This window comes from Carcharodon carcharias, chromosome 1 (genome assembly GCF_017639515.1).
Source record: "Carcharodon carcharias isolate sCarCar2 chromosome 1, sCarCar2.pri, whole genome shotgun sequence".
NCBI lineage: Eukaryota > Metazoa > Chordata > Chondrichthyes > Lamniformes > Lamnidae > Carcharodon > Carcharodon carcharias.
The window spans coordinates 71,807,321-71,829,507 of NC_054467.1; the positions used below are offsets into that span (position 1 = coordinate 71,807,321).

The 22,187-nt window shown below is 39.9% G+C and overlaps 1 protein-coding gene across 5 annotated transcripts in view; it reads right to left on the reverse strand.

Moving 5' to 3' along the window:
- rnf175 (ring finger protein 175) overlaps positions 1-22,187 on the reverse strand; it is a 51,365-nt gene that overhangs the window by 25,425 nt on the left and 3,753 nt on the right. For all 5 annotated transcript variants that reach the window (XR_005943975.1, XM_041195096.1, XM_041195086.1 and 2 more), the window contains exons 2-4: positions 21,048-21,088; positions 18,640-18,781; positions 11,781-11,935 (exon numbers count right to left, since the gene is read on the reverse strand). Coding sequence is in view for 4 of the 5 variants with exons in the window: in XM_041195096.1 (XP_041051030.1) it covers positions 11,781-11,935; positions 18,640-18,781; positions 21,048-21,088 (338 nt within the window). In the remaining variant the exon portion in view is untranslated. The remainder of the gene's footprint in view (positions 1-11,780; positions 11,936-18,639; positions 18,782-21,047; positions 21,089-22,187) is intronic.

The following is a 22,187-nucleotide window of genomic DNA, read 5'->3' on the forward strand; positions in this document are numbered from 1 at the left end:
GGCTAGGAATCCTGTGGCAAGTAACTCACCTCCTGGTTCCCCAAATCCTGTCCACCATTTACAGGGAACAAGTTATGTGATAAATACCCTCCACTTGCTTGGATTAGCACAGCTCCAACAACATTAAAGGTGCTTAACACTTTGGAGGACAAAGCAGTCCATTTGATTGGCACCCCATCCGCAAACATCCACTCCCCCATCAAGGCTCCTTGAACAGCACCTTCCAAGCCCACGACTGTTATCATTCAGAAGTACTAGTGCAGCAAACACATGGGAAGACCACCATCTGGAAGTTCCCCAACAAGCCATACACCATCATGACATGAAATATATTGCCGTTCCTTCATCATCACTGGGTCAAAATCCTGGAACTCCCTCCCTAACAGCACTGTGGGTGTACCTACATGACGGACTGTAGTGGTTTAAGAAGGCAGCTCACCACCACCTTCTCAAGGGTAATTAGGGATGAGCAATAAATGTGACCTAACCAGCGATGCTCACATCTCATGAATGAATAAGAAATTAGAATTTTCACAATATGACCACAACAATGAAGCAATTACAAAGTTTGGTCACAGAACTGGAGCGAATGTACATTTTATCCAGTGCATGAGTTAAAAACAACAGTATGCAACAAGTGATGATTAAATGCACATTGAGGTCGTCAAACTTTCAGCCAATTACTATGAACCTTTGTAATCTAAAGCAAAGTTGATGGATGTATAATAGCTATTTGCTGCCAATGGAACAGACATCATGACTTGATACAAGAGTAACACAACCCATGTAAACAGAGGTGTGTTCAACAGGTGATGAACCATTAACCAAGTTAGACTGCAGAAGGCATTCTGAGACCCACAACCGTTTTTATTGTCTGACCATGGTCCAATACAAATCCAGTTTCCACTCATTGCTTCTGGATGCTCTGCCTGTCCAGAAGTCAAACCACTACTGTGGAGAAACCCAGCTCCTAAATACAGGGTTCAATAAGCATCATCTGCTCTCAATTTTCTCTGAAGACAGTTCTATATTATTCTTAAAGGAAACTATATTACTAACATTGTCACTCTGTTAAAGAAAGAATGAAGAAACTTGCATTTATATAGCACCCTTCACAAATTCAAGACATGCCAGAGTGTTTCAAGAATTACTTCGACATGATTGTTCAATCCAACAAGAAAAGATACGCAGTTGGACCTGGTTCTTGGAAATGAGGTGGGCCAAGTAGATCAAGTGTCAGTGAGGGAACATTTAGGAGACGGTGATCGTTGTACTGTATGTTTTAGGATGATGATAAAAGTAAAACAATCAAGTCAGAGGGAGTACAGCTGCATTAAGTTTCAACGGAGTAAGGCAAGGCTGGATGGCCTCTACTTTAATGCCAGGAGTATTACAGGTAAAAGGGATGAGTTAAGGGTGAGGATTGACAGTGGAATTGTGATATAGTAGCCATCACTGAGATTTGGTTGAGGGAGGGGCAGGATTGGCAGCTCAACATTCCGGGATATAGAATCTTCAGGCAAGACAGGGGAGGGGGTAAAATAGGAGGAGGCACTGCATTATTAAGGAGTCAGTTACTGCAGTAAGGAGAGATATCTTGGAGGGGACATCGAATGAAGCTTTGTGGGTAGAGCTTAGGAATAAAAAAGCGGCAGCCACATTGTTAGGTGTTTATTATAGACCCCCAGATAGTCAGCAGGAAATTGAGGAGCAAATATGTGCATAATTTGCGAAGGTGTGTAAAAGCAATAACACTAGGGTAATTATATTAGGTGATTTCAACTTTCCCAACATTAATTGGGATAGACATAGTGTTAAGGGCTTGAATGGAGTGGATTTCTTGAAATGTGTACAGGAGAACTTTTTAGGTCAATATGTAGAGGGTCCAACAAGGGACGGTGCAGTGCTGGACCTAATTTTGGGGAATGAAGCCGGACAGATGGCTGAGGTGGTAGTGGGGGAACATTTTAGTGATAGCGACCACAACATGGTACAGTTTAAGTTTGTTATGGACAAAGAAATAGACAAGTTGCGAAAAAATGTTTTGGATTGGGGAAGAGTGGATTTTAGTAAAATAAGGCAGAATCTGGCCAAGGTAGACTGGGTACAGTTACTTGTGGGGAAACCTACAGAGGAGCAGTGGGGGGTGGTGGGGGGGGGGGGGGGGGGGGGGGGGGGGGGGGGGGGGGGGGGGGCATTCAAAAAGGAAATGGGGAGGGTACAGGCTCAATGCGTTCCCTCTAGGGTGATAGGAAGGAGTAACAAGCCCAGAGAACGATGGATGACCAGAGATATTCAGGTTACGATGAGAAGGGAAAAAGAGGCTTTTTACAGGAAGAGGTAGATGGGATGGTCAAATGGGCAGATAAGTGGCAGGTGGAATTTAACCCTGAAAAGTGTGAGGTGATACACCTTGGAAGGAGTAATTTGACAAGGAAGTATTCAATGAACGGCATGACACCAGGAAATTCTGAGGAACAAAGGGACCTTGGCGTGTGTGTCCATAGATCTCTGAAGGTGAAGGGGCATGTTAGTGGGGTGGTGAAAAAGGCAAATGGGACACTTGCCTTTATCAGTCGAGGCACAGATTACGAAAGTAGGGAGGTCATGTTGGAGTTGTATAGAACCTTGGTGAGGCCACAGCTAGAGTACTGTGTGCAGTTCTGAATGCCACATTATAGGAAGGATGTGATTGCATTGGAGGGAGTGCAGAGGAGATTCACCAGGATGTTGCCTGCGATGAAACATTTAAGTTATGAAGAGAGGTTGGATAGACTTGGGTTGTTTTCGTTGAAGCAGAGAAGACTGAGGGGTGACCTGATTGCAGTGTACAAGATTATGAAGGGCATGGACAGGGTGGATAGGGAGCAGCTGTTCCCCTTAGTTGAAGGGTCAGTCACAAGGGGACATAAGTTCAAGGTGAAGGGCACGAGGTTTAGGGGGGGGATGTGAGGAAAAACTATTTTACCCAGTGGGTGGCGACGGTCTGGAATGCACTGCCTGGCAGGGTGGTGGAGGCGGGTTGCCTCACATCCTTTAAAAAGTACCTGGATGAGCACTTGGCACAGCATAACATTCAAAGCTATGGGCCAAGTGTTGGTAAATGGGTTTAGGTAGGTAGGTCAGGTGTTTCTCACATGTTAGTGCAGACTTGATGGGCCGAAGAGCCTCTTCTGCACTGTGTGATTCTGTGATAGAAAGATGATAGGCAATCCAGAGTAAGAATAATTAATCAGACAAGAGCCGACTTCGATGGGGCAAGAACAGAGCTGGGCATGATTGGCTGGAACAAAGGATTGGCAGGAAAAACTGTAGCTGAACAATGGGCTACCTTCAAAAATGAATTGGTTCAGGCACAATCAAGGTACATTTCATCGAAAGGGGAAGGTAGGGCAAACAAATCCAGAGCTCCCTGGATGGAAAAGGAGATGGAAATTAAGAAGAAAAAAAAGTGTGCCTATGACAGGTGTCAGGTAGAAAATACAAATGAGAACCAAGAGGAATATAAAAGGTTCAGAGGGAAGGTGAAAAAGCATATTAGAGAAGCGAAGGGGGATTATGAGAAAAGACTGGCAGCCAACATAAAGTGGAATTCTAAAGTCTTCTATAGGCATGGTAAAATGGGGGTAGGAGGAGGAGTAGGGCCGATTAGGGACCTAAAAGGGAATTTACACATGGGCAAGGGGCCATGGCTGAAGGTTTAAATGAATACTTTTCATCCAGTTTTACCAAGGAGGTAGGTGCTACCCAGGCTATGGTGACAGGCGAGGTAACACTGTCACTAGAAGGGTTCAAAATTGATAAGGAAGAAGTGTTGAATAGACTGTTGGTACTTAAATATGACAAGGCACCAGGACCGGACAAGATGCATCCAAGGATATTGAAGGGAGTGAGTGTAGAAATTGCAGGGGCACTGGCCATAATTTTTCAGTCTTCCCTAGACTCAGGGGAGGTGGCAGAGGACTGGAGAATTGCAAACATTAGACCCTTGTCAAAAAAGGTTGTAAGGATAAACCCAGTAATTACAGACCAGTCAGTTTAACTTCAGTGGTGGACAAGATTCTAGAAACAACTATTTGGGTTAGAACTAATAGTCATATGGAAAAATGTGGGTTGGTAAGGAAGAGCAAGCATGGATTTCTAAAGTGAGAATAACTTGGAGTTTTTTGAGGAGGTAACAGAAAAGGTCAATGAGGGTGATGCTGTTGTTATGGTGCACATGGATTTTCAAAAGGCATTTGATATGGTACCAAACAGATTTGTGAGAAAAGTTATTGATCATGGAATACAAGGGACAGTAGCAACGTGGATACAAAATTGGCTGAAAAACAGGAAGCAGTGAGTAATGGTTAATGCATATTTTTCGGGCTGGAAGAAGGTAGCGGAGTTCCCCAGGGGTCAGTATTGGGGTCCTTACTTTTCCTGATACATATTAATAATCGAGATCTTGGTGTGCAGGGGACAATTTCAAAGTTTGAGGATGATACGAAACTTGGGAATGTTGTAAACTGCGAGGAGGACAGTATAGAACTTCAAAATGACAGACAATTTGGTGGAGTGGGCAGATAGGTGGCAGATGAAGTTCAATGCAAAGAAGTGCGAAGTGATGCATTTTGGTAGGAAGAACATGGACAGACAATATAAAATAAGGGGCAAAATTTTGAACAGGATGCAGAAGCAGAAAGACCCAGGTGTATATGTGCATAGATCATTGAAGGTGGCAAGACAGGTGGAGAGAACAGTTAATAAAGCATAAAGTATCCTGGGTTTTATTAATAGGGTTATAGAGTACAAAAGCAAGCAGGTTATGCTGAATTTATAAAGAGACACTCATTAGACCTCAGCTGGAGTATTGTGTACAGTTCTGGGTGCCACATTATAGGAAGGATCTGAACACATTAGAGAGAGTGCAGAAGAGATTTATAAGAATGGTTCAGGGATGAGAAACTTCAGTTATGAAAATAGATTAGAGAGGTTGGGACTGTTCTCCTTAGAAAGGAGAAGGCTAAGAGGAGATTTGATAGAGATGCTCAAGATCATAAGGGGGCTGGACAAAGTAGATAGGGAGAAGCTATTCCTGCTCGTAAAAGGAACAAGAACAAGAGGGCACAGATTTGAAGTGATACGCAAAAGAAGCAAATGTGATGTGAGAAAAAACCTTTACACAAAATGAGTGATTCGGGTCTGGAGTGCACACGCCTGAAAGTGTGGTGGAGACAGGTTCAATCGAGGCATTCAAGAGGGCATTAGATTATTTGAACAGAAACAACATGCAGGGGTACAGGGAAAAGGTGGGGCAATGACATGAGGTCATAATGCTCATTTGGAGTTCTGGTGCACATGCGAAGGGTCGCATGGCCTCTTTCTGTGCTGTGAAAATTCTTTGATTCTGTAATATGAAAAATGTGAACAATTTAAGCACAGTAAGATCCCACAAACAGCAATGAGATAATTATTAGACACTCTAGTGATACTTGTTGAGGGATAAATATTAGCCTGGACCTTTAGAGAACTTATCTGCTCTTGTGCAAATAGTACCATGAAATCTATTAGGTTTACATGAAAGCCCAGACAGTGCCTTGGCTGAACATGAAAGATGGTACCTGCCGACAGTGTAGCACTCCATCGGTAATGCATTAAAAGTGTCAGCTTTGATTACATGCTCAAAGTGGGGCTTGAGCACCTGACTTAGAGGCAAGAGTATTGCAACTGAACTATGATTGAAGTAGTAGATGCTCAAATTTTAAAATTTGGAATCTATTCCCAGACACGGAACCAAAATAAAATACTGATAGGGATTACAAGTCAAATATTTTACACCTTGCAGTTATCTAACACTTTTAAATTAAATAATAACATATTATGGCAGTTCACTGGAGCATTATACATGCCTCTTTGGCCCAGTTTCAATTTTTTTATTTTATTACACAAGTGAAATTCCCTACAGCACTTTTATATGTTAAAGGTTCTATATTAATGCTTGCTGTGCAGTGAATCTAGAGTCAGGTTTCCAAGCAGAAAATTAAGCTACACACTAATCAGAAGTATAAAAGATATATGAAAATGTATTTATTTGTTTAGAGTGGAGTATAATTGGGGGGGGGGGGAGAGAGAGAGGAGAACTGGGGTGGGAGTCTTCTTAGTGTGCTCTTTTCTCTTGAAGGGCAAGGGCCCATTCTTCTGCTACATTTTGCAGCCATGGAACCATTCACTTTGCTAGACTTTCCATGCTTTTTAGCTCCTCTGTTTTCTTGCTGTAAGCATTTATATCTTTGGACACATCTTTTGTTTCTACACTTATGTCATTATCACCTCAATTTGCCCTGTACCATAATCACTTTCATTTAATCACCTCTGCCCTCATTCTATGATAAATTTCTCCCCTCTGCTCTCTCTTGCTCCCCCCCAACACCCTCTCTGGTTTTTCATTTCCTCAAAAGTTGTTGATCTCCAACATCCTCCAATTCTGATGAATGATCATTTGCCCGAAATATTGGACCAAATCTTCTGTGGAGCAGCAACCATCATTGGATTATCACTCTGCTCTTACTTTTGCCCTTCCTGTTGCTCTACATTTCTGGCTGGGTCTTCCAAGCCTGGCCTCTTTAGAAATGCAGAGCATAGCTTCCAGCCAAGAACTGTCGAAGCACTGTAGCCTCAGGGGCAGGGGGAGGGAAGAGAGATAGAATGTGCCCACCTTTTCCTGCATTAGCTGCTTTATGGTAATGTTTAAATGTCCAGTGTGAATATTCACGAATGGGTGGTAGACGGTAGGGTGAGGGGGTAGGGCGGTTGGGTGAGCTAAGTGGGTAGGGTAGGCAGGGTGGTGGGGCAGGAAGGGTGGTCGGGGGGTATGGTGGTTAGGTAGGCCGGGGGTAATCTGGTCAAGGGGTAGTCGGGCCGTGGGGGCTAGTCAGGTCTTGGCAGCGGGGGTGGCAGTCGGGTGATCAGGGTTTAGTATGGTCGGGAGGTCAGGTTGGTAGTCCTGAGTCGAGAGGGGAGTTGGGGGTCAATGTGGTTGTTTAGGGGTTAGTTGTGTAGTTACCCAGGAGTTAGATTAGGATTTTTCTGTTTAGCATTTCGTGAGTAATTATCCAGTTAAGTATGTCAAACTGTCTGAAGTCACCAACTCTAAATAAGTCAGAGACTTTTTTGGAGGGTCCCAAGGAGCAAGGGAATTGCCCATTAGAAGTTCAAACTTCCCAGGCATTTCCCATTGAGGTCAGCCCTTCAGGGGGTCCTGATGCACATCTTGGGTCGTACGTCCTGGCTCCAACAATCCGGAGGCCGAAAGATCTAGGCCATTAACTCTCCTGTGATGCTACCATACCCACCAAGTGGTTCCAGCATACTCTGTTTTATTCCAGCTTTCCAGCATCCACAGTATTTTGCTTTTGTTTAGTGTTTAATTCATGGTCACTTCTCTTTCAGGAAGGCCACCTTGAAGAGGTACTGCTCTTCCCTGCAACTAAATTTTTCTTCTCCTCTTTTGCCCTGTTCACCTTCAGTACTACCTACTTCCCTTTTTGGATTAATGTGTCTGCTAAAGCTTGTTTTCACACATTTCTTTCCTCATTTACCTATTTAAAATCAAAGATGGTCTAAGAGGTTAGACAGTGCTATACAAGATAGTTAACAGAAAATAGCGAGAAAACAGAACAATATTTTCTGATACACCAAAGGATAGCAAAATGGCTTATATTTGAATAGGTTGCCTGAAGGGTATTTGAAAACAGGTCACTGGCCTCATCTGAGAAACAATTAGATGCTCAAATGGGAGGACAGTAGGGTTAATGTTCTGGAAGGACAAAGACAAACAAGTTTAAAAGGTTAGTTCAACTGAAACAAAAACAGAAAATGCTGAAAAAACTCAGCAGGTCTGACAGCATCTGTGGAGAGAAAAACAGAGTTAACGTTTCGCGTCCGTCTGACTCTTCTTCAGAGACTTTTCTACTGTGGCTTTCTCGTGAGGGTGCTGGGGGGGCTGTGGAGTCAGAGACCCTTGGATGTTATGTGGGGAAGGTGTGGGGTCAGAGGCTCCTGGAAGGGTCAAAGGCTTATGGATGCTGGGGGAAGGGGTTGAAGGCTCCTGGATACTAGGGTGGGTTGAAGGGTCCTGTACGCTGGGGTGGAAGGTGGTGGTCGAAGTCTTTTGGATGCTTTGATGGAAGGTGGCGTGGGGTTAATGATTCCTGGATCCTGGAGGGGTCAATAGCTCCTGGATTCTGGCAGGCTTCGGCCTTTGCAACATGGCTGCAGGGAGAATAGCTAAGGCAAAGATTGTTTGCATCAAGGCTTGTGGCTGCCATCTCGAAGCACCACCCCACCCCCCCCAACCGGCCAGAGTAGTTGGCCACCACACCTGGTGGCTGTTGACTAACTGGCCGGTGCAAGGTCACTCTGGAACCACTGGGTCCCGTGAAGTTCTAGCCACGGTCACATTGGTTTTCATAAAGATATTGGTGTCTTAGGGAGCTCTTGTGGTGCAGTGGGTAGCATCCCTGCCTCTGCACCGGAAAGTCCTACTTCAGGATTTGATGGCCCTGGAAAGCGCGTGCATAATGTGCATAAAAATTTCATTATCAGCCTGTAAATCCTTCCAGTACACCTGATGGCAGGTGGTAAAGAGCGTGATAGTGTCTGTCCTTGGCCTGCTGCAATGTTCCAGGGAAGCCCAACGCAAACTGGAGGAACAGCACCTCATCTTCCGATTAGGCACCTTACAGCCTTCCGGACTTAACATTGAGTTCAACAACTTCAGACCATGAACTCTCTCTCCCCCAATCTCACCCCTTTTTACAATATTCATTTTTATTTATTTATTTTAATTTTTTATCCACTTATTTTTATTTACTTTCATTTTTCTTCATTGTTTTATCCCCATCTTTTATCATATTTTCAATCCTTTTTCCTCACCAGCTGTCTCCTGCCCCCACCCCACCCCCACCAGGGCCATACGTCACTTGTTCATGTTGTTCTTTCCAGAGTGCTTACCCTTGTCCTGCTATCATCATATTCTGCTTTCTTATCTTAATGTCACTATCAGCACCTCCTTTAGCCCTTACCACTACCATTAACACCCACTTTCTCCTTTTGTTCATGACATCTTTGCCAATCTCCCTTTTGTTCCCACCCATCGCTGGCCTTCTATGCAGCTTCACCTGTTCCACCCCTGTTAAACAGTATAAATTTCATCACATTTTTACTTCTCTTTAGCTCTGATGAAGAGTCACAAGGACTTGAAACGTTAACTCTGTTTTTCTCTCCACAGATGCTGTTAAACCTGTTGAGTTTTTCCAGCATTTTCGGTTTATGTTTCAGAGTTCCAGCATCCGCAGTATTTTGCTTTTATCCTAGTTCAAATGAACCCCTGTTGTGAAATACCGGGAGGTAGTGATCTTAATTCAGCAACATAAGCCATAATTACAGTTGAGAAAAAGAATTATGTAGCACTGGAGAAGCAGTGAAACGTATTCCTATCAACTGTTGCTCTACTCGTCCGCAGATGTGATATTAAATGGCAACTCTCCACATTCTAGTGTTGATTTAATACTGGAGGAATTTGGGCATAATGAAGAAAGTTTTAAGAGCTTTAACATGAGTAACAATGAGAGTTGAAGCAGAAAAACAGATAGCACAAAGTGCTGCTTGAAATAATGCATTGAGAAAAAAAATGTACTGTGCATACTAGCCAGCATGAAAGTAATAATGTTGGTGAAAAGAAAAAGTTGTACGCCAATTTTTTTCTTGCGTGTGCTGCATTTTATTTTCGCAGCAGAGGGCATAATCTCCTGTGGATCAGCTTCTATATGAGTGTATATAAATGAGATGACTAATGAAGATCTGATGGCAAGTCAACCTTCGTAAGATACATATAGAATGGTTACGCCATGTGGTGCAAATGTCTGATGAACCAATTCCAAAGATGATCTTTTATGCTGCATTGACTAATGGAAAGTGACTTCTTTGTTAATATTGAAAGTAAATACCAGTTCAGGAAGTTGCTTGAAAAAAAAAATCAAGACTCTCAACCTGGTGTATCTTCTCATCAGTCATTGAGAAACTAATTCCAAAAAAAATTATATTCTGGCTGTCTTCTTCAATATCTTCCGCACCTGGCATTTACTTCCAGTAACAGTACAGCAGGCCTCATAGTAGGACAAAAAAATTGGTCCTTACTTCATAAATGAGTTACTGCCTAAATTAAGCAAACTTTGTTATTCAGACTCTCAATGTCAGAATTGTTACGGTACAGGTAGTGGCCATTTGGCCCATCGTGTCTGCACCGGCTCTCTGAATGAGCAACTCACCTAGCATTTCAATACTATAGCAATAGATATTATTTTGACGTAGGTTATACTTTTACTTCTGAACTTCAGTCTGTATAAAAAAGTGATTTTATGAGCATCAGGAAAGCTGGAACATTTTGGGGCAATGAATTTCCTCTGAATCAATAAAAGCATTTAATAGATTTGTAGCACATTCTACACCCAGATCAGAACTATATGTGGATCAAATGTTGTTGATGCTGTTTATGGAGCTAATTCTAGCATAACAACGCCATCTGTAGGAGCTAATCTATTTAAAAACTGGAAGAAAAAGTAAGCAACTTCTGAAATTAAAATTACTTATATCGACTTTTTTTTTGATCAAGACCTTGACGGATGGTTATTCTCTATACTTTAACTTGAGCAACTTGTTCCCACTTATGGCCAGCTATTTGGCATTGTTTCAGGATAGCTTTTAATGAGTTTAAGATCAGCCATAATGTTAGCGAATAGCTGAGAAGAAGCTGTAGAGTCTACTCTTGTTCCTATTTCTTTTGTTCCTTTTTCTAGAAGGCTGTCAGGTCAAATGAAGTGGGGGTGCACAAGAAGCTAAGGTTGAAGGAACACAAAGTTCTTGGAGGGTTGTAGGGCTGGAGGAAAAAATAGAATGATTTATTTAGTCACTGTGAATCAGTGACCTAGATGTTCATGCCTACACAACATAAAAATCCCTATTGCTAACAAACTACACAACCTCTAACTCAGTGAACAGTATCTCAGAATATATACAAACACAGCTGATTTTTTTTGTGCTGTAAATCAAATGTTAGTGGCAGGCTTTCAGTGAATGCATGTTAGAAGATCTTGTGATGCACACATACATTAACCAAGTGACTGAAGGAATGAACCACCAGGTTCTCATTTACAGAAATTAGCCACAACAAAATGATGCAACTTTGTTCAAACTGTCAATGGTTAGAGATTGGGACTGTTCCTTATATGTTTTAAGTATAAATTGTGAATACTCTCATGAAGTTATAAAAATAAGGTAGAGAATACAACTCTGAAAATGTGGGTGCATATGTTTACATTAAAAAATAGATTAACCAGGAGTTGCACATTAGATTCTAACATACTTAAATGTTCATTTGATGCATGGTACCTTGCAAACACTAGAGATTGTATTTATTGTATTACTTTTTAAGCTGTTGTAAAGAAGGATTTTAAAAATATATATATATATATATATATACATGAAATTAAAGATTCTTCATGGAAGCTATGTGTGTTAATAAACAACTTATGAATACTCAGTACAGATGTCAGATTATTTCATGGGGAATTGAGAAATGCTCTATATGCGCAATAAAACTGTATCTGCCTATCACTCAAAACCACTCATCAGCGTTAAATATAATTGCTAACTATTTTAGTCACACAACCTATAATTAGTAAGGCAGAACAAATGAACAGTGACAAAAGAGGCCCAATTTTCACTTTTTGATTACATACCGTGGTGTTCTTCCAGAAAGGGGTTTACGGGTAGCTCTGAAGATGACATAGCTGGTAATAACAGAGAACATCCCCCATGTGGAGAGAAAGCGCCACCAATAAAGTTTTACGGTGAAATATAAAGGAACAATCCACATCTGAAGCAAGGTGACCAGCTGTCAAAGAAAATGCACAAGTTCATTATGAACATTTATCAGCCGACAGTGCAATTTCTACATATCATCATTAAATAAAACAAAGTTAGTAAATGCAGTTTATTTTCATAGCATGACAAATTACATAAATTTTTAATGATCCAGTTTTACCCTGCTATCATACTTATAGTAAGATATCATGATCAGAATTTGCACCTTATGGTGAAGTTAGTCAGGAATTTGTAAGAATCATAAAAATAAAATTAAAGAAGATCTACTAACTGAATCCTAATAAACATACTGCTAGCCAGGTGTAATGTAATTATTAATCACAATTCAATGAACTTTTTAAAAATTGGTCCTCTGCTCACAATAAATTACTGCCTAAATGAATTAAACTTTGTTGTTGAAAAAAAAATCACAAAACATTTCAAATACTACAGCAATACAGATATTATCTTAACACAGGGTTACACTTGTACTTCTGAACTTCAGTCTGTCTAAAAAAGTGATTTAACGAACACCAGAAAAACTGGAACTTTTTGGAGCAAGGGAGTTCACATTTCCTCTGAATCAATAAAAGTATTTAATAGATTTTAGCACATTCTATGCCCAGATCAGAACTTTTTGTGGTCAAATGCTGTTAATGTCATTTATGGAGTTACTTGTAGCATAAACTACATCTGTAAGTACTGATCTATTTAAAAACTGACTAAATTAATTGGAAGAAAAAGTAAATAACTTCTGAAATTAAAATCACTTAAATGTAGACTTTCCTTTTTTTGATCAAGATCGAGATTCTGATTCAAGAAGTTGATTGATAGTTAAAGTCCCTTACGAAGAGATTTCCAAATTTATTTTGTTCCATAATCTTTGGAAGTGAATTAGGTTATCACAAATTTATTTCAACTATTTGATGGAATTCAGCAACTTTTACAAAAGAATCTGGAAAAAACTGGCAATAAGCATTTCTAGAACAATTAATATATTGTAGACATGCTATCCTGCTGGATTGTGCAAAATTCAGTAGTCATTTGATAAAACAAGACACAGTTGTGCATATGCACTCTTAATAGTACTGGTGCTGGTACAGTCAACATCTGGATATAGAAAAACACATCATCTACTTTATTGTTTAATGGCACCATTACCATCTGGATTATATTAGCACAAATTTTACTTATCCATACATCATATCCCATGGAATTTCCTGACAAATCAGACTGTTGCCCAAAGGCTAAATGTTTTTCTCATTAAAATGCTTAAATGAGCTAAACAGGACCTGGACCTCAAGCAAATCCTAAAGTGGGGGTCTAAATAATTAGAAGGCAGCAGGACATTTAATTTATCACTACCGATTTTTGGTCTGACTTGTCTTGCAAATGGAGTTCATAAAGTTGACTGAATTTACAGTACAGCTAGTACATAGACAACTAACAGCCGTGATTCACATTTTTAATTGCTTTATGTCAACCTTTACTTATACATATTTAATGTGCTAAATGATCAGTAAGCCATGGGTTAATCAGAGGAAAATGGGATTTCTCTTCTCCCATCCCTAGCTCATTTTGCATCAACATAATACAAATTTAGGTAGCAGGGTTTATGAAACACCGCATGTATTTAAAATTAATGTTTTCTGATGTTTTTCTGGCCCCTTTAATTTTTTTTATATAAAGAGTTTACAATTTAAAAAAACCAAGGAATACTCAAAAGTTTGTTCTACAATTTACAGTGCCTGAGAGCGAAGTCTGCAATCTGCTAGGTCACAGTTTGCCACGGGCCACTCAATTTTACTACCATACAGCTTTGCAATAATTCTTATGTTAAATGGCAGCAATTATTACTATCCAGAAAGGTCTGAAAATAGATGGCATTCTGTCCCAATTTCCTCTCCATTAAGCAAGCCTGTTCCTTTTATTACTATATTTCAAAACAAGAATTAAAGCACCATTTTTTTAGAAAAACTAATTGAAATTACTTGTTAAAACAAGGGGAGTATTAAAAATGGGACAATGCATGTGATTGTGAAAAGCCATGCTGTAACAGCAGATATTGCATCACAACAACTAAAATAAATTATCCATTATAGCAGCAGCCAACTTAGATCCATTACACTGCAACTGAAATCTGAGTACCAAACTGCATATAAATTAAGATCTATGCTTCACACCATTATGATAACAGGTTTGTCTGCATGGCAGCTGCATAAAACCTAATGAAAATTCCCAAAATATGAACAGGCTGTTCCTATTAAAATCATTACTAACAACAAAACATAGCAGATGACTTGATCTGAACTGGGTCTTTATATTCAAATTCAGCTTGGGAGCAGGTACATTTTAGTAACTTGTCTACAGCCACCTGCTATCTCTAGGGAGACTTGAACAGGATCAGTATTAAAATTCCTTGTTACCCCAAATCATAGTTTTGTTAGATACTTGCAAATTATAAAGCAGGCAAAAGGGAAAAAGATAAAACAAACATCTTTTTAGTGAATATTTCATTTGCACAGAAATTATACGACTATAAAGAAATGACAAATCAAAAATCAGTGCATACATTGATTGCATATGTTTATTTTCAAATCTTCACACAACCTCTGGTATGTGTATAGTTAACAGATTGCATTACCATAGCTCATTTGAAAATCCATTAATAATCCAGGAAGAATAATCAAACAAAGCTAATAATTTTGGTCATAAATCAAAGCCTAGTTTGTGACCCCTTGTGACTGTTTTCTTCTCGTTATGGTCATGAATTGATCATGAATGTAAAAAATGTGCTTAAAATACCCAATGATCTTATAATTATGATTTAAACTGAGTTGTTAGAACCTTTACTAAACAAATAGGAAAAAAATTGCTCAAGTATACAGACTTTAGATATTTGGGTATATTTTGGGGTAGATGAGTGAACTGACCATGGCACAGGAAGCCATTAAAGTAGGGGGAAGTAGGAATGTGGTGGCAGTAGGGGACAATATGGTCAAGGGGTTCAATGCAATCCTCTGTAGCCAAGAGCTTGAGGCTAGAAAGCTGCACTGCCTCCCCAGTGCCAGGGTTCCAGATATCTGCTCAAAACTGGAAAGGAATTTGCAGTGGGAGGGGGGAGGATCCGGTTGTTGTGGTCCATGTGGGTACCAATGAGATAGACAGAACTAGGAGAGAGGTTCTGCTTAGGGATTATGAGCAGCTAGGGGCTAAATTAAACAGCAAAATCACAAAGGTAATAATCTCTGGATTATTGAGCCACACTTCACCAGAGCCATAAGTGAATTCAAGTAGGGTAAATAAGATTAGACATTTAAATGTATTGCTCAAAAAACTGGTGTGGGAGAAATGGCTTTTGACTTGAGGTACTGGCAGTACTGTGGAAAGGGGAAGCTGTACCTTTGGGACGGTCTTCACCTCAACTGTGCTAGGGCCAATGTTCTGGCGAATCATACAACTAGGGCGGTAGAGAGGGATTTAAACTAAATAGTGGGAGAAAGGGATTATGTGAGGGGAGATATGGTAAATTAAAGGGAAACAACAAGGTAATAGAGCAGGGTAGCAATTTGATTAATGATAACCAGAGTGGGGCAGAAAAGCAAAGAGCATACAAACTTAAGGATACACGAGCAGATGAGGCCAAAGATTGCAAAAATAGTAAAACAACAGAGTAAAGGCTCTGTATCTCACTGTGTGCAGTATTCGTAACAAGATGAATGAACAGTTAGCACAGAAGGAAATAAATATGTATGATCTGATGGCCATTAGAGATATGGTTGAAAGGTGACCAAGGCTGGGACCTGAATATTGAAAGGCATTTGACATTTCAAAATGGCAGGATCTAGGTAAAGGTGGTGGGGTAGTTCTATTAATTAAGGATGTTATCGGTACAGTAGTGAGAGATAACAGGTCGAAAGAGCAAGATGTAGAATCAGTTTGGATGGAATTAAAAACTAGGAAAGGTAAGAAGTTACTTGTGGGAGTGGTTTGTAGGGCGCCTAACAGTTGTCACACTGTAGAACAGAGTATACAGGAAGAAATAAATGGGGCATGTAAGAAAAGTACTGCAATAATCACCGGTGACTTTAATCTTGGCCAATTAAGATTGACAAATCGGATTGGCAAAGGCAGCCTGGAAAATGTATGTATTTGGGACAATTTCTTAGAGCAGTACGTTCTAGAGTCAACCAGTGAGGAGGATATTCTAGACCTGCTAATGAGCAATGAGACAGCATTAATCAATAAGCTCATAGTAAAGGAGCTTTTAGGTGACAGCAATCATAAAATGATAGAATTTCACAATAGTTTGAAGGTGTGACATGTAGGTCAGTGTGGGCCAAAGACCAGTGCTTTAAACATAAATAAGGGTAATTTAAAGGGTGTGAAGGCAGAGTTGGCTAAAGTGAACTGGGAAACTAAATTGGTAGGACAGTATAGATGCAGTGGAAGACTCTTAAGGAGACATTTAACAACTCTCAGCAAAGATTTATCCTGGTGAGAAAGAAAAGCTCTTTGAGAAGGATGCATCATCCATGGCTAAATAAGGAAGTTAGGCAGAGTATCAAAATGAAAGAAACACTAAATTCTGCAAAGATTAGTGGTAGGCCAGGAGATTGGACAGCTTTTAAGGACTAGCAAAGAAAGACTCAAAAAGAGGAAGAAAGCAGAGTATGAGGGAAAGCTGGCTAAAAATATAAAACAGACTGCAAAAGTTTCTACAAGAATTTAAAAAAGATGAGTGACTAAAGTGAGTGCTGGTCCTCTAGAGAGTGTGCCTTGGAATTAATATTGGAATCAAGGAAATGGTGGAAGCTTTGAGCAGATATTTTGTCTATCTTCACCGTATAGAAAACTTCTCAAAGATACTTGAAAATCAAGAGATGAAAAGGGGGAGGGGCTTAAAACTATCACCATCACCAGGGCAAAAGTTCTCGGAAAACTATTAGATCTAAAGGCTAACAAGTCCCCAGGACTGGATAGCCTGGATCCTAGGGTCTTAAAAGAAGCTTCAGAGATAGTAGAGATATTGGTTATAGCTTCCAAAATTCCTTAGATTCTGAAAGGGTCCCAGTGGATTGAAAAATAGCAAATGTAACACCTTTATTCAAGAAAGGAGGCAGAAATTAGGTAACTACAAGCCAATTAGGCTAGCATCTGTCATTGGGAAATTGCTAGAATCCATTACTAAAGAGGTTATGGCAGGACATTTAGAAAATCATAATGGGATCAAGCAGAGTCAACATGGTTTTGTGAAAGGGAAATTGTGTTTAACTAATTTATTAGAGATCTTTGAGGAAGTAACAAACAACATGGATAAAGGGGAGCCTGTAGATGTGGTCTACTTGGATTTCTAGAATGTATCTGATAAGGTGCCACATCAAAGCTTGCTACTCAAAATAAGAGCACATGGTATAGGGGATAACATATTAGCATGGATATGGGATTGATTGGCTAACAGGAAGCAGCAAGGGATAAATGGGTCATTGACTAACTATATCTAGTCAAACACCACTGGGATCAGTGTAGGGGCCGCAACTATTTACAATCTATATTAATGACTTGGAGGAGGGGGCCAAATGAATGGTAGCTAAATTCGCCAATGATATCAAGATAGGTAGGAAAGCAAGCAGCCAATAGGAGGTAAATAGTCTACAAGGGGATTAAGATAGGTTAGGCAAGTGGGCAAACATTTGGCAGGTGGTGTTTAATGTGGAAAATGTGAACTTGTCCATTCTGGCAGGAAGAATTGAAAAATTGTGTACTATTTAAATGGAGAGAGATTGAAGAACTCGGTGGTACAGAGGAATCTAGATGTCCTGGCACGTGAATCACAAAACTTCAGCAAGTATTCAGGTACAGCAAGTGGTTAGGAAGGCAGATGGAACATTGACATTTAGTGCAAGGGGAATGGAATATAAAAGTAGGGAGGTTATATTGCAGCTGTACAGAGACTTGGTTAGACTACATCTGGAGCACTGGTACAGTTTTGGTCTCCTTATTTGAAAAATAATATAATTGCATTAGCAGTTCAGAGAAGGCTCACTCAACTCATCTCTGGGATAAAAGGCTTATCTTTATGAACAAAGGTTGAAAAGGTTGGGCCTATCCCCATTGGAGTTTAAAGAATGAGAGGTGATCTTACTGAAACATATCAGATCCTTAGGGTGGATACCAGGAGGATGGTTCCTCTTGTGTGGGAGACTAGGATTAGGGGATGCAGTTTAAAAAGAGGTGTCTCCCTTTTAACATAGATATAAGGAGAATTTTTTTTCTCTGAGTTAGTCTCTGGAATTCTCTTCCCCAGAAAGCAGTGGAGGCTGAGTCATTGAATATATTCAAGGCTGAGTTGGATAAATTTTTGATAGACAAGAGTGTCAGGGGTTATGAAGGGGCAGACAGGAAAGTGAAGCTGAGAACACAATCTTATTGAATGGTGGAGCATTGAAGGGCCAAATGGCCTACTCCTGCTCCTAAGTCCTACGATTTTATGTTAACTTCTTGTGACCACGGTGAAGGATGTCAAAGCTGGGTACCACATGACAACAGTAATCAATTCTAGATGAGGTACAGCACAGAACAATGCAGAGCAAACGATCTGCCTTATTCCTAAATTTAATATAGTCGTCTCTGCTGGTCTGGGCAGCAAAACTGCTGGTTTGAGAGAAAGATTGTTTAAGCTTGTGTAACAACAATTCATAGATTTGAAGTTGTAATGTCAACAACAGAACTCACATTATATGATCTACAATGACGTTGTTTCCACTGGACTAGCACAACCTGAGCTATTACGAGGGTGGCAATAAGAATAAGCACCATTTCTGCATGCATAGCCTCATGTCCACGGTGTTTTGCATGTATCTTGGCATGTTGTAGTCTACAAAAATGAAGGTTGTAAAACAAAATTTTAATATGGAAATGTGTATATTGTTTAAGGAAAAAAAGCTGTTAATTACAATGTTTTAAGCATACTAATCTGAAGACTTGAAAATGAATTAGATAGTACAATATTTCTGTGAAGGCCTCAGTTTCCAAAAAAATGATTTAACTTCCTACTGTATCTGGAAAATGTTCACATTTATCTCAAAATGGTTGTTGTGCAATGATTCATGTTTATTTGCAATGCTCCTTCTCTTACCCATTCTTCTTGAAGATATCTTTCCACTGGTCACAAAAACATTCTATCAACATTACTGTAATGCTTTCCATAGCAAAAATTATTTCAGGAGGGAAAATGAAACTTGAGGTCTGGCACTATATGAAGCAAAGAGTATACAACTAGAGACCTGACACCAAAAGAAACAGAAATAATTCCTACAGGTTATTTACAATACCTGGGTTAATGCCAACATTGTCCTCAAGTTTCACCTGGATATAATATTTCTCAAATGAAACTTAAAACTCCCAAGAATTTAAAAATGGATACAAAGGAATTTGTCATGTACTGTTATTATTTGACAGCAATTAAATTTCAGTAACTTCTTACTCAGTGCTCAAGGGATTTTTTACTGGGAATTATAACTTTTTTGTTTTTGCGGCACCAAGAGTGAGCTTCCGAGCTCTCTCTCATTAATTACAGAATGGGCTAGATGCAGATGAAAGTTTCCTCTATTCTAGTTCAATAATGTCCACTGTTGGCCTCACAAGAACAATTTCTATTTCCCATTTCTAGCTTCATCTAACTTACTGCCCTACCTTGGGCCCCATAGTTCACAAGCTTTTATGAAGTTTGTTCAGTGTGGCCCAAATAGTAACTTATTTTATCTTTGGCAACATTTTCTGACAGCAAGATACGACAACTTGCATTTATATGACAACTTTAAAAGACTAAAACATCCCAAGGCGTTTCACAGGAATGTTATCAAACAAAATATGGCACCAAGCCACAGAGAGATATTAGGGCAGGTGACCAAAACCTTGGTCAAAAAGGTAAGTTTTAAGGAACATGTTGAAAAGAGAGAGAGAAAGGGGTAGATAGGCAATAGAGGATTAGGAAAGGAATCTCAGAGCCTCAGCAGTTGAAGACATGGTCTCCAATGGTGGAGCGATTAAAACCAGGATGTAGAAGAAGCCAGAATTGGAGCAGCACAGATATTGTGGAGGATTGTGGGGCTAGAGAAAATTTCAGAAATAGGAAATAGCGAGGCTATTGAGGGATTTGAAAATAAAAATGAGAACTTTACAAGTTATTTTTGGACTGGAAGCCAAAGTGGATTAGTGAACACAGAGCACTGGGTGAAGGGGACTTGGTGCGTTAGGACTAAGGGCAACAGCATTTTAGGCGGTGGAAGATGGCACGCATGTGTTAGGATAGTCAAGTCTAGAGATAATGAGATATAAATGTGCAATTATAGCACTCAAATTGATAACCTCCTGATGTCCCTATTGCGCACAATGAAGAGTGAATTATTCTGGAACTAAGTTTTTATTTTCCATACTATACAGCTAGCAAATTCAAACTGAATGCAATCATATCTTGTAATAATTTCATGATTATGTTGATGTTCATGCAAAGTTTCCCATGAGGGAGGTGATGGGTGAGCAAGAAAAGGTAAAGTCGGAAAATGGGCATAGCAAGGAAGGCAAATACGAGGAGAGTGAGAAAGCAGGCAAGAGAGGACAACAGAAATAGCTATGCAAGGAGAATTGTTTCTGCCACGCCACACCAAACCACCTCCCTCCCCCCCACCCCCACCTCCGAGCTGCCTAACAAACCATTAAAGCACCAATGAATATTCTTGGCAAGAGGGTCATGCTCTGAAACAAAAAGAAACGCTAATCTACTATTATCATCTTTGACCATCTTCATAAGCACTGAAAATCAGATAGCACATTTTGTAAAATTATTTTCAAATCAATGAGTATCACAATATTTTGAATAGAAATACAGGGTTGGGGAAGGAACACGCTAAATGTTTGAATTACTCACACAACTGTTGAACAACTTTTAAAAAAAATTCTTACAATTAGAAATTTTCACTGAAGTTTTACAGCAGAAGTCGCACTAGGCAATGAAATGCCTAGGTTTAGCCTAATATTGCACTGCTGTGCATTACACTAAATGAACTCCGATACAATAAAAAGGACCTTTACAACATCATAAAAATGAATGGAAATTATGTACTAATCAGGGCACTGCTTACCTCCATTGGTCTTCATCTGAAGGAAATTTTAAAAGGTCCATCTGTGGGCAAAAACAATCAATTAGGTTGGTGCAATATTCAGTGAAGTCACTAAGGAAAAAGGTTCAGGTTCACAAGATGTTGATTGTCTGTCACTGTGGTTGAGGGTGTACTTTGGTTATATATCATTTTAAAGTTTTTAACTAAAAATGTGATATTTTATATTTTGGCTTTGAATACCAGGAGACAAAAAAAAACCAAACTGGTGATGCATACCCATAGAAATAGAATTTATACTTCCATTGGCACTGTGTGCAGAGCCAACATCCTGAATGTCAAATGTTATCATAGTAATAAGACAGAAAATTAGATTAAACACCTAAAAGAGGAAATTATTAATCAGGTTCTGATTCCATGGCATACAAGTTCTTAAACAACATAATGTGACATTATATAAATACGGACTACAATTTTCAGGTTCCAACTGTTACACGAGGGTTCCCAATAGGGTTACAGAGGTCACATTTGCGGTCATGAGCTGTCCCTCTTTCGAGGCAGCAACTGCAACTGTAGAGAGGTGACTGTCCACTTCAGAGGCTTTGGTGGGACATCCCTGGACCCATTGGATCAAAGTTGCTAAAACCAATGGGTGGATGAGGACCCCAAAGCACCCTTTAACATCAGAGACCGTGGCAAGTTCAAGAGGGTCCATGATGCTTTTGTGCCAACATAGTGCAGGCAGAGGCCAGCAAGTGTAACTCAGCCACCCCACTCAGTCAGTTTATTATTGAGCAACATTTCTGTTATCTAGCACTCTACCAACCATGTTGCTTTAGTAACCGGAATTCTGGGGTCCGGTCTGTTTTTTGACTGGAGATGTCTCTCATCTCTCAGAAATCGGTGCTAACACTCGTGCCCTGTCAGACCCACTTTTACACAACTGTTAATAATTGTCAAACTCATGGGTAGTTGTTATCGGCAGCCAGCCCTCACTCTGGGTCTCAGTCTCCCACTGTTCTTCACCAACATGTTCCTTCGGCACTGCTCACTAGATTCATGAGCTCATGTTCCTCTTGCAAGATCTCAATAACTGCATCACCATGAGACCACCCAAGAGCTTTCTGACTGGATGAAAAAGCAGAACTCGCCCTATATCTCAGT